Genomic DNA, 13,301 nt, shown 5'->3' with positions numbered 1-13,301 from the left:
AATGAATTGTTTAGAATGAAATATTTTGTGAATTGTTTTGTCACTTTCACAATCTTAATCATTCCCCCTTTTTAAAGGTTACTAGTCTGTAACTTGTACAACTTAAATAGCAACAACAGATATCAAACAACAAAGCGACTTTCGGCACCAATTTTACTAAAGCCCTTTGGTCTTTGATGCACCAAATTAAGGCCGCTACCACTTTGCAAAGGTTTAGAATTAAACAGAGGTGTTCTTCAGATATCTCACTTATAAATACTGTTCACACCCAATGTAAATAAACCGTATTTTCCAAAATTAGTTGAGTTCTTAAGCATTTATACTGCCTGTGCCCAGAATTGGCCATTGTTATGACAGCAGCAAACTTGTTCTCAAGGGAGAGCTGTTAAGATAGAATGTGTGTACATGTGATGCTACCGTTTTGGTTGGCTGGAACATGCCACAGATTATTTCGTTTGGATTGTGTGAGAGGTGGCCTCTTGTCCACCAAGATGTGCAGACCAAGTGGCCCAAGGCTCTTGGTGCTCAGTTAAGTTACATGCAAGCAATATCCACCCTGGGCTTCAAAATGTCTTGGGCCAGCCTGCCACCTATATAAGTCTCTAGATCAGGGTTTCCCAGACTCGGGTCTCCAGCTGCTTCCGGACTACAATTCTCATCATCCCTATCCAGCAGGACCAGTGGTCATGGATGAAATCATCTGGAGATCCAAGTTTGGGAAACCCTTCTCCAGATGAACTGGGGTGTACCTGCCTTAAGGAGCCCTTCTCTTCCTTTGACGGCAACCTTCTGAGCTTTGCAGCACCTCAGCAAGTTGGAAGCCACTCTGCCCATGCCCAGAGGCCAACGACGTCTCACCGAAAGCCCCTTTTTTGATCAGGGTGGGGACCGTGCTGGGGGAGCCACTCCGCCCGCTGCCAGCCCAGGACAACGACGCCTCCCTTTGCAGCAGGAGACGCCTGTGAAAAAGCAAACACAGCCAGGGCGTGTCTCCCCCCATACAATCTTCTCGAGGGCTTGTAAGCGACGTCTGGAAAAGGGTCCCACAGAGGCGACTCCTCCGTCGGCTGCGGGTGGGAAAGCGACGCCGCTGAGCTCAGAAGCTGCTCTGGCGTCCGGGATTCCTTCTCCGAACGCCCTCCGGACGCGTCGCTTTTTTGAGCCCTCGCGCTCCCCGTACCCGCGGCAGGCAGGGGAGGAAGCGTCAAAATGGCGGCGGGAGGAGAACTTTTCGGAGTGAGCGGCGGCGGCTGGTGAGTCCAGCTGTGAAGGGGCAGCAGGGGCGGCACCCGGCTGTAAATGGGGCTCGAGGAGGCGAGGCGGAGTAGGGTGTCATGGGCAAAGACAAGAGGTTTCGGCCTCCCCTCCCTCACACTTTGGTGGGGAGGGGGAGCCTCCCCTCAGAAGTGAGCGGCGCCTTTGCCCAGCCTCGGCTACAAGTGACGGTTGGGCAAGTGGGGGGGGGGCGGTTCTTCTCTCCCCCCGGCCGTTTGCTGAAAGGAAGGCGCTCCTCTTTTCTGTCTATCTGTCTATCCAGTCCGGGCCTTGCGATGGGTTTCTCCCCCCAAGGTCCGCCCCCCGCGCCACAAGCGGTTCCTGAACTAGCGCAGACTTTTGGAAAGAGGCCTGTAGACAGGGAAGGGGAAGAAAGTTGAGTGAATGGGGAGGGAGCCAATCAGACGCCGCGTAGACGCGCCCAGGTTGCCCTGCATCTCAGCGCACCTGGCGCGACGTCACTTTTCTTTTCTTTTTTTCACTCAGGAAGGAAGTTTTCCCCTCTTCTTTTCAGGTTTGAAGCAGGGGCTCTTCTCCAGGTCTGTTAGAACGCAAGAAGCAACAATATCGAGGCTCCCTCTAGGAAATTTCCAAAAATGGAGCTTCGGAATTATTTCTCAGGTTCGGTGTTCAACGATGGGAGAGGAATGAGAGGGGGCGGGAAGCGTGTTTGGCTTGATATCAAAACTCCAAGGCAGGCATAGGCAAACTTCGGCCCTCCAGATGTTTTTGACTACAGTTCCCATCATCCCTGACCACTGGTCCTGTTAGCTGGGGGTGATGGGATTTGTAGGCCAGAACATCTGGAGGACCGAAGTTTGCCTATGCCTGCCAAGGTGTGCACTTTTAACAATAAAGGAGGGGTTACGCAGATTTACATTATTTAGCTTTTTTAAAAAAAATATGCCGCCCAGTTGAGCTCTGAGTGATCCACGCATTTAAAAATACAAAAGCAAACAAAAGGAGGGGAAATAGATATAAAACTCACCACAAAGGTGAGTCTAGCATCATCATGATACTGCTTTCACTGCATGCTGGAGATGCACCTCTTTGGAGTTAAGATATATTGTATGGTGGAACCACCTCTTTTGCTGAAAGCTATGCAATATATCTTAACTTCAAAGAGTGTTTATTTTGGAATGGTTTTACTTATTTTTATTGTGATGGTTTTGATTATTTTTATAATACAGTGGTACCTCGGTTTAAGTACTTAATTCGTTCCGGAGGTCCGTACTTAACCTGAAACTGTTCTTAACCTGAAGGACCACTTTAGCTAATGGGGCCTCCTGCTGCCGCCACGCCGCCGGAGCCTGATTTCTGTTCTTATCCTGAAGCAAAGTTCTTAACCTGAAGCACTATTTCTGGCTTAGTGGAGTGCGTAACCTGAAGTGTATGTAATCCGAGGTACCACTGTAAATGTATATTGTATATTGTTGTAACTTGCCCTAGGATCTTATGGTGAAATCTGACAAATAAAACAAAACACAGAAACCTAATAGCAGGAAGGGGGTGTGTGTGTATATGTATGTGTGTGTGTGTGTGTGTGTGTGTGTGTGTATGTTGCACTCAGCATTAAAATTAAGTGTAAAACATTAAAAGTCCATCAGACTGAAAGAGGCTTCAGTTTTCGGCAAAAGACACGATGGTTCATTCAGACCAACTTGGCTGTTCAACTTTATATTCCTGTAATGTTTAAAACATGGATTTTTGTAGATTCAGAATCTAAAGTAGGTGCCACTTGTGAGCACGTATTTTTAAACAAGATTTACATATGATCTGCATTACTGTTAATGTATCATACCAGAATTAGAATATTAAGTATGTGAATGCTGATAATAACTATATAAGCATGCCTATTTACGTTATCTGTAAACTTGTTTAAAATGTATAACTTGAAGTTAATGTGGTTTTTTCTTTTTCTTTCAGTACGTCAGTAATCCCTGGCAGTTATTGATGAAGCAACGCTGCAGGAGGCTGCTTTTGCTTCATGTTTATTGGAGGAAATTCAAACAGTTATTTCCTGTGAACTGGATGCAATCACTACGAGTCAGCTTACATGTGTAGATCATTGCGTTACTGTGTTAGCCACTGTCTCTATGCAGCAATGACAAGACTAGATGAGGCAAACCGAGAAGTGAACATGCACTCATCTGTCCGGTATCTGGGCTATTTAGCCAGAATTAATTTATTGGTTGCAATATGTATGGGCCTTTATGTCAGGTGGGAGCAGACAGCAGATGCATTAATACTTGTAATTTTTATCCTGGGACTTTTTGTTCTTGGAATTGCCAGTATACTTTATTACTATTTTTCAATGGAAGCAGCAAGTTTAAGTCTCTCTAATCTTTGGTTTGGATTTTTACTTGGCCTTCTCTGTTTTCTTGATAATGATTCTTTTAAAAATGATGTGAAAGAAGCAGCAACCAAATATTTGCTGCTGTCTTCCATAATCATAAGAATATTGTTTGCTTTCGTGCAGAGGATATGTGGCTGTATTCATCATCGACCAACTTTGCTGACAACAGTTGAATTTCTTGAGCTGGTTGGATTTGCAATTGCCAGCACAACTATGCTGGTCCAAAAATCCATGAGTATTATCTTGTTGGTGGTGGCTTTGGCAATGCTGATTATTGACTTACGGATGAAGTCTTTCCTGGCAATTCCAAATTTGGTAATCTTTGGAGTCCTTTCCTCTTGGTTATTTTTTCCATCCCTACTCATACCAACGAACCCATTCGCCTTGGGATGCTTTTTCAGCTGTCTAATAACGGATCCTCTTCTTGACATCTACTTCAGTGGACTTTCAGTTACAGAACGTTGGAAACCCTATTTGTATCGTGGTAGAGTATGCAGGAGATTTTCAGTCATTTTTGTTGGCCTTATCGAACTTATTTATTTCATTCTTTCAGCCCTGAAACTAGGCGATTTGGATGTCTGGTATTTTGTGATACCTGGCTTTTCCATTTTTGGAATTTTCTGGATGGTCTGCCACATCATTTTTCTTATAACTCTCTGGGGATTTCATACAAAATTAAATGACTGCCACAAAATATATTATACACACAGGACAGAGAACAACAGCCTTGACAGAGTTATGGCATCAAAAGGAATGCGTCATTTTTGTTTAATTTCAGAGCAACTTGTATTTTTTAGCCTTCTTTCAACAGCAGTTTTGGGTACTGTATGTTGGCAGGTATGCTATAATGGTTTTACGTCCTCTTCTGTTGCTCTTAGAATGGGGGGATTTTGTATCAAAATTCATGGCATGTAGCAAGTTACTGCATCAAATGTGTAGTACAGTTCCTGAACATACCAAACAAGCAACCCAATCAGATGGGTGGCATGTAAATAATACAATTACTATTATTATCATTATTATTTTATTCCACAGTGGCTTAGATGAACTGCAAAATGTAGCCAGTTTACAGCAATGGATTGAAGACACCAGATGATGTTACTTTATGCTCAACATAAATGACAATTTGTATGATAGTTTGGAAGCTAGTTTTATTTTAGAATGCATATACAAGAGCCCTTCATTTTTCCATATAGAAATTAATTGCAGCCTTGGTTGTTCATTCTTAACTATCCCACAATAAGTTTGCAATGCTACCATTTTTGCTGCCATGAATATTTCATTTTAGAACTGGAAAGGTGGCATGTAAGTTTTCTAATAAGCAACAATAAATCAATATATTTTGCTATTTTCAAGGCTGTTTTCATGTTTCCTCATGCAATCCATTATATACTTTCACACCGTAATCTTGTTAGCACTACTGAACTATTTACAGTAGGGTTGCTGAGGAAAATTTGTGAATTACAGATTTTTCATTTATATGTGCTAATTGCTATAATATATCTAATGATTGCATCTGTTTTTATTTTAGAAATTCAATGGGATCTTCATGAGTGTGTTTCTGATTGTCTTGCCACTAGAATCCATGGCTCATGGACTATTTCATGAACTGGGCAACTGTTTGGGAGGAACATGTGTTGGCTATGCAGTTGTGATTCCTACCAATTTCTGCAGGTATTATGCCTTACAAGTCAACAGTTAATGCAGACATCTTATTAGGTGAAGTTATTAGACCAACTTCAGTCTCTCCCTCACCAACTAAATACAGTGGTACCTCGGGTTACATACACTTCAGGTTACATATGCTTCAGGTTACAGACTCCGTCAACCCAGAAATAGTACCTTGGCTTAAGAACTTTGCTTCAGGATGAGAACAGAAATCGCACGACGGTGGTGCAGCAGCAGTGGGAGGACCCATTAGCTAAAGTGGTGCTTCAGGTTAAGAACAGTTTCAGGTTAAGAACGGACCTCCGGAACGAATTAAGTACGTAGCCAGAGGTACCACTGTACTAAATACTAATTTGTTGACTTAGATTTGGATTAACTTCACACACACACACCCATCTTTTGTCCTAATGGTACTCTGAAATGTTAAATATATTGACTTAGCTCCTCAGGTGCACTCTGTGAAAAGAAAGGATTTAAGTCCACTGGAGGGTCCACTGGCGGAAGGAATTTTTTGCAAGTACCCCCATCATGTTCTGGAAGTTCACCCAACCCTCTGGAGCAAATTTTCAGAGTGCATAGGAGCAGATTTCCAGAGGGCATGGGGAAACATAGGGTTCCCCATGCTTGCTGGCAGGAGTATAGTTAGGAGCCAAGCCACTATGTGTATGGATGTAATGATTTGTCTGCCTTTCCTCCTTAACATTTGTTAATAAGAAAATACACAAACATTATGAGAACAAAGAGAGAGGGTTTTTTTGTAGGGCAGGGGGAAGAATAATTGGTGTAATGCCCCCCTGGCAAATGACCAGGCCATGCTGTGTCCTGGACACTCTGCTGAGGGACTTCAGTTCTGTATTTGTAAGGGAGACAGAAGGATAAAGCTGCATCCATCTGTGTGCGCTGTGCTGTGCAACCTCATCTTTGTGGAATGGGGGGGTTGCTGTTGGAGTGAACATGTGGAAGAAGAGGATGGGTAAAGAAGAGGATGATGTGGAAGAAGAGGATGGTTGTGGAGCACAGGGTGGGTGATCACCTCCCGAACTCTGTTTATAAGACCAGTTAAGCTAGTTAAGAATGTACCTCACGACTATTTAAATTGGTAGGTAATAGAGGATTATTTACCACCTAAATGAGAACTGTAGTACAGATCTTCTCAGTGATTTAGAGACCTGTTTTAAGACACTTGTAACTGAACATTCTAAATTAAACTAAGTAAGTCCGCACAGTGGTGAACTGGTTCAAAGCTCAGCTGTGGGTAGTGAACAACGTAACACAGGAGTAACTTCCATTATTGCAACATAAGGACTACCTACATTAATGACAAAAGCTAATTTCTCCCTTTTTCTTCTCTCCCCTCTGTTTCTTCTAGTCCTGATGGCCAAGCAACACTGCTTCCACCTGAGCATGTACAAGAGCTAAATTTGAGATCCACTGGCATGCTTAATGCCATCCAAAGGTTCTTTGCATATCATATGATAGAGACTTACGGCTGTGATTATTCAACAAGTGGAATTTCTTTTGACACCCTTCATTCTAAGTTAAAATCTTTTCTTGAACTTCGGACCCCTGATGGACCCAGACATGATACCTATGTGTTATATTACAGTGGCCATTCTCACAGCACTGGAGAATGGGCGCTTGCAGGTATTCTACGTTTGAAGCTTTTCATAATCCTGATTTCTTTGTCTTTAAGAATATTTAAATCTTAAGATTAGATACTTGATATTTGTAAAATTTATAATCCATTTGAATCATAAATACTATGAGTAGATCAAAGGTAGAGGGAGTAGAAAAGGGTTTTAAAATCTCATTTGTGCATTTGATTTATGAAGTATTAGAAATTTTCATATGGAATCTTAACTAATTATTACACCTTTTGAAAAGTTGCCATGGAAGCTGCATATTCATTCAAAACACCACAATATTTTGAATTTTGCCCTTATTAGTTTCTTAGAAGAATTTCCAGACTACAAAACCAGCACAAACAGCATGGAGTGAGATGTTATTTGCTCTTCTTTCATGTTGTATTATTTCTGGGTTTTTCCCAATTTTATACTATTCCACCTTTGCAGATGCGTTCATGGAAATGGGACTGCAGTAGTATAACTGAAGAATCTAAGCTAGTGTCTGTTAACAATAGTCAAAACTGGAAACTGCAAAGGAGTGCAAGATTATTGCCTCAATTTCAGTTAGTTGTAGTTGACTAAAAGCACTCCATGCTGTTGCTTTTATCTGAAGAGGCTTAACAAAGTTCGGAGCAGTTATAATGTCAAGTTATATGTCAAGAGAAAGTGATAACAGAGGAACAGGAAGAAGTTCCTTGACAGTCATATGCGAAGCTTGTATTTAGGCACTTCACAGAATTTGCATTAAAGAAAATATGGCATAATCAGAAGAAGGAAAGGGGCACTAGTGACAGATTGATTTTGATCAGTTTACTTCGCTCTCACAGTGAAAACCATAGCATACAGTCTATCCCTGCTTTTTGAATACAACCAGAATTCAGAACTGAAGTGTGGCTGATATTGTGTGCCACTTTTACCAGTCCTTGATATCCCGTGCTAGGTAGAACATGCCGTCATTAATGGTACGTATCCTGCAGGAGAGGGGAGGTAAGAGAATTTCAGCTCATGCCCAGTTCTTTGGATTCTAGACAGTGTATCGAGTCTCCTAAAAAGATTTGGTGAGAATGAAAATCTAAACATCCAGTTAGTATTCTAATATGTAAAGGATCCTCTGAGGAATAACTCTGTGTAGCAGAGCAGCATAGACTGAGGACTCTAATGACATCTTTAAGGAAGGTTTACTGTGTTGGACTTGTCTAATGATGTTATTTCATTGTTGGAGGCTTGGTAGTTTAACAGTGGTGTGTAAAATAAACTGCTAAGTGGTCATAAATAAACCATGAGCAGCAAACCAGCTTGGAAAGTTGAGTTCACTGACTGAACGCAGCATCAAGGTTTGGGCAGTAAAGCTTTGTCCGTATTACTGGAACTGCCTGCCTGTATTACTGGAACCTCTTCAAATGTGCGTGTATAATAATGTATTCTGCTTAGAATTACAGCACTTGTATGGAGCAAATAGAGAAAGCAGGAAGTAGCTATATTGTGTTAAGAGAAGTATGTGGACAGTTTGTTTTATTTAAAGATTCTGATCACAGCATGTGATTTTAGGGGGGGAACGTATGTGCTTTTCAAGTAGTGTTTCCTTACTTAGGCCCAGAAACTCTGAATATAATCAGCAATGTTCTTTCAGGATTTTGAAACTATTATTGGAGAGGCCCCAGAACATCTCTATTTTAACAATATTACTCGATAGCATTCAGTCAGTTACCGAAATGCACAAACAAAGGGAGATTTGCCATTTATTTTGTTCATTACAAATGAATTACTAGAATCCTTATTGTTGTTTTTTTTAAAAAAAATATTTTTTATTAAATATTTTCTTGGTTTACAAAAGTACATGCATTGTTTCTTAAACATTGCTTTGTGGTAGCACTTTGTGAATTAATTAAATAAGAAAATTCCACTGGAAGCTGACCATTTTTCTAGACTAGTGCAACCGAGGAGTTCAGGGTTTTGTTTTGTTTTTCTTTTATCACAGTTCCTAAAAAAACTGATGAAAGCCCTAGGGCAACATTTCTCCTAATTAAAAGTCAGCTGCTCCCCCGAGTGGCACTTCTGCTACTTAAGAGTTAGGGTGGCTGCTCCAGTTACTTCTGGTTATATATCATGCTGCTTCTTTTAGGATCAAAATGGAAATCCCTAGCAAGAGCATGGAAACCTGGTCATGCCGAAGGCATCTTGCTCATTTTGGATGCATGGACTTTTAGTGAAGGGTCACAGTTTTTAGACATTTGCAAGGGATTAAAAAGCTAAGCAGAAGTGAGTTTTTAAGTGGTTCCTGAATGCCTTTCCTAAGTTAGTGCCAAAAGCATGAATTTCTCAGCTATGATCAGAATTAACCATAGGTGCAAGGATTGGAGGGATATTTTCAGTTTCTGGGCCCAAACAGGTAATTATTCTTTTAATTATTATTTTTGTCACAGTTGATAGCTTGGGTCCTCTATTCACTAGCATTCACAGCTTCAATCCAGTGTGCACGGCACCCTTTTCATATGCAATCAGTCTAGAAATGGATCTGAATATGAGAACATTGTAGAAATTCAATGTGTTCCGCAAGTATTTTACATCCTAACCTGCTGTGTTAGAAGCTAAGCTCCCATGTGAATGTTTCATTTTCAGTAACAATTATATTTCTGGTTTCCCCACAGGTGGCGATGCATTACGGCTCGACACACTTATAGAATGGTGGAGAGAAAAGAATGGCTCTTTTTGTTCACGGCTTATTATACTGTTGGACTGTGAGAACTCTCAGCCGTGGGTTAAAGAAGTAAGAAAAGTCAGCGACCAGTATGTTGCAGTTCAAGGAGCAGAACTGGCCAAAGTGGTAGACACAGAAGAGTCAGACCTCCCGCACCTTGGTGATTTTACCAGAGAATGGGTTGAATACAACTGTAATCCTGACAACGACATCAGCTGGTTTGAAAAAGGGCGTACTGTGAAAGCCATGTATGGCGTGTCAAAGCGGTGGAGTGACTACACATTGCACTTGCCAAGTGAAAGTGATGTTGCCAAACACTGGATGATATATTTCCCACGCATCACTTACCCACTGATTCATCTGGCAAACTGGTTCTGTGGTCTTAATATCTTTTGGGTTTGCAAAGCTTGCTTTAGGTGTTTGAAAAGATTTAAGATGAATTGGTTTCTTCCCACAGTTTTGGACACAGGACAAGGCTTCAAACTCGTCAGATCTTAATTTAAGAACCAAAGATGATAAGAAAATATGACTGATTTTTATTTTTAACAGTTTACTGTTTGAAGAAACTTTGCTACTTTTGTAGCTGTATTCCCTTTGCTCATTGTCCCAAGCAACTAAAGTATTTGCAAAGGGTTTAGAAACCTCATTAGAAAACAAAAAGCAGCAAAAGTGTTAATTGTTACTGAGCTGAATCTGAATTCCATGAAAGTTGTGAAACATGGCCATGTCCTTGAGAGACTGGTTTGTCTGCGCACTTGCACAAATTGATTTAAATTGGCATAGTTTCCATACTTTTTACTGTTAAATACCTGATGTGTTCTCAGCACACCACTTGGAACTCATATATAAAAGGAAGTAATTATGATCATACGTTGCTTTGATAAATTTCAGGCTTCCAGAAATAACAATGAACTGAAATTAAAACAAAGCAAAGAACCAGGTCAGGAAGCTAGTAGCAGTCCAGGAATGCTTAAGTGAATGTAAGTTTGATAGCTTTTTTTATTGGAATTCCATGTACTTAGAACAGCAACCTTACAAGATGCATATATGGAAACAACTGTCATTGATGTCAGAAGTATTATTTGGATGGCAAGGCATGAGGTTGGACCCAAATCTTAGCCATCCATGAGCAGAAAGACTCCTTCCATCAGTGGAAGGCTTTTGATCCAGTTCAGAAGCTGTTCTCTCCAATAGATCATGGTATTACAGATTTAGAATTCCTTCCAATGCTCTGGCACAGGTTTTTGGAGGATGCAAAGGGCTACAGGAAAAGGAAGCTCAGCAAAAATATTCCCCACTTTCTACCAGTGGAACACCCCCTGTGGAACTCCACTAAGCAGTAGCAAAATCTGGATCCAAGCCATCATGTTTCATCTTGGATATCATAGTTAATATCTTCATCAGAGTTTGTAATGGCCTCACTTAAAAATGATACAAAGATAGGCAGGGCCTTGAATTCACTATTGTTGAATTCAACAAAGTTGGCTTGGTATCAGACCAGCTTTGTTGTCTTCACTTATATTAATCAGGTGGTAACGATCTCCTGAAATCTATTTCTTTCCTCAGACTGAAGTACATTATCTTTCTTAATGTAAGGGAACACAAAAGGCTGTTTGTGGAAAATAATATATGTTTTTGCCTCCTTGAGGCTTCAAAATCTGGCCTTAATCATTTAAATTCCAAAACGGGAAGGGGTTGAAAAAGGTGCTCATATGAGAGAGATGATATCAGTACGGTAACTGCCTTTTGAATATTTCCAGCTGTTGGATTTTGGCTCATTCTATTCATTTAAATAAAAGCTATCATCCACAAATACTTTTATCACTTTGCTAGAACTGCCAGATCTTAAAACTAAAATCCCTGTAAACTAGTATCACATCCCCACACGTTTACTTTCCATGTGGAAGTTCAAGTGTCAAGTTTCTCTGTCATCTATCAAATTATATCAAAACTCTGCTTCATGAAAGAACACATACTGAGACACACGGTGCCTTGAAAGCACATTTGAAACACATGTTCCACTTCAAAGAATTATAGGCCGCCATAGTTTAGTCCTCACAGTTACAATTTCAAGCAACCATTAACAAACTACAATGCCTAGAATCTTTGAGGGGGAAAATGTGCTTCAAATGTGCTTTAAAGGTATAGCGTATATGCAGCCCAAGGCAAGGATGGTAGTGGGTATGTATAACCGTGACTACATGTATAAACGTGACTACACATCCAAATTCCTACATTAACCTTTTAAGGGAAAGGTTTATTATTTTTAGCTACCTGTCAAGCACTGCAAAACAAGTATTCACTATTTAATGCATTAAGAGCAATTCACATATCCAGGCAATTTGCCATAGAACATTAGCTGAAAACGGCCATTTAATAATATTTCTGCACTAAACAAACCTTTCTCTCACATAGATCATGGTGTTACAGATTCCAGAATTTATTGGTAGCAATTTCTTCTCTTGCATAGCCAACCCCAGTGAAACTAATAACCTGCAGATACCTATGTTCCTAAACTAGATATTTGCACAGAGAGATAATGAAGAGATGCTGGTGAGATCAACTGTAGGTTTGTCTGGCACAAATAGTAACGAATATCAGGGCCCCCTTCTCCCACAACTATTATACTGGGATGGAAGTGTGATCAAAAGTCAGGGAGTGCTGTTTATTCCAAAATGAAATGAAACGTGTGCACAGTTAACTGAGGGATGTCAGAATCTGAGGCAAAGGAAGACATTGAACAAGTTGAATGACTTGTCACGAATATATGATGTTTATTAGACAGGCAAGCAGGCCCAAATGAATTCAAGAATATTCCTACCCTGACAAAGTGTTACTGGGTTTCTATTTTCAAGTGCAGGTTCAGCCGAAATGTCATATTTGATTCCAGATTAATAGTTTCCAACAACCTACATCACATTATGCTGAATGGAGTGAATAAACTAGAAAGTAAATGATTTACTGACACCCAACATTTTGTGTGATTCTTTTGATATTGTTTGAGAATGACATGGTTCTGTGCAGAGATTAGCTTGGCTCTTTACATTTCATTTTGCTTCCATTTTATACTTCACATTTCCTAGAACGTGCAAACGTTAATGTCTCCAAATAGTTTTCATCTAATTGAAAAGCAGATAAATGATCTCAGCAAAAGGAGGAAGCCATTTCCTTTCTCATACAATTGCACTTTCATCTGTTCTAATTTCTCAACACTGAAAATGAAACATTTCTGTTGCATACATTGTGCTTCCTTTGGATTAAAAAATGCTATTCTGATTAACATTGAGCTAAACCAGAGTGTTAAAGGAGTTTATTGGCAGCAAATGGATAACATTGCTCTTATTTTTTTCCCCATTGTTACCACTCAGTTTTTTTATTGAATTTGTTCTATAAAGGGATCATTTAAATATATGTGGCTTTTTTCTATGCTTCTTTTTAAATTTTGATTTCTCAAGTTCTACATTCTGTTACCTTTTCAGGTATTCAGTTTCATGGTCTTTTTGTTTGTTTTATTATTTGTTATATTCAAAATAAAAACCACAATAAGATTGACTGAAAGTAACATTCATGAATGACCTGACCTTTATTTTCTACCTGGGAATGAGACAGCTAGACAAAAGGCTGCTTTGCACTTACTGCTAAAACCATGGTTTTGCATTATGTGCTTGACTGATCCTGC

The 13,301-nt window shown here is 40.2% G+C and overlaps 1 protein-coding gene across 2 annotated transcripts; it reads left to right on the top strand.

Moving 5' to 3' along the window:
* The first annotated feature begins 1,028 nt into the window (after positions 1 to 1,028).
* TMEM168 (transmembrane protein 168) lies at positions 1,029 to 13,184 on the top strand. Of its 2 annotated transcripts, XM_083699211.1 has the most exons (6): positions 1,029 to 1,253; positions 1,790 to 1,896; positions 3,202 to 4,468; positions 5,163 to 5,305; positions 6,669 to 6,943; positions 9,573 to 13,184. In XM_083699211.1, exons 3-6 carry the CDS (start codon positions 3,332 to 3,334, stop codon positions 10,118 to 10,120), a joined length of 2,103 nt encoding a protein of 700 aa, XP_083555337.1. In that variant the 5' UTR covers positions 1,029 to 1,253; positions 1,790 to 1,896; positions 3,202 to 3,331; the 3' UTR covers positions 10,121 to 13,184. The 2 variants fall into 2 exon arrangements, with proteins under 2 accessions (XP_083555337.1, XP_083555336.1); XM_083699210.1 differs by lacking the exon at positions 1,790 to 1,896 and having other exon boundaries at positions 1,127 to 1,253.
* The last annotated feature ends 117 nt before the right edge of the window (positions 13,185 to 13,301 follow it).

The sequence above is a fragment of the Podarcis gaigeae genome (assembly GCF_964106915.1).
Source record: "Podarcis gaigeae genome assembly, chromosome: 10".
In the NCBI taxonomy this organism is placed as follows: domain Eukaryota; kingdom Metazoa; phylum Chordata; class Lepidosauria; order Squamata; family Lacertidae; genus Podarcis; species Podarcis gaigeae.
Note: the sequence above shows the minus strand (reverse complement) of the source record. Positions and strands in the feature narration are given on the sequence as shown.

Bases quoted from the DNA above. Each gene is read 5' to 3' on its own strand.
- TMEM168 (XM_083699211.1), top strand. From the start codon at position 3,332: ATGTGTAGATCATTGCGTTACTGTGTTAGCCACTGTCTCTATGCAGCA. The intron at 4,469-5,162 runs GTATGCTATAAT...TTTTTATTTTAG, and splicing joins TGGGTACTGTATGTTGGCAG to AAATTCAATGGGATCTTCAT. The intron at 5,306-6,668 runs GTATTATGCCTT...TGTTTCTTCTAG, and splicing joins ATTCCTACCAATTTCTGCAG to TCCTGATGGCCAAGCAACAC.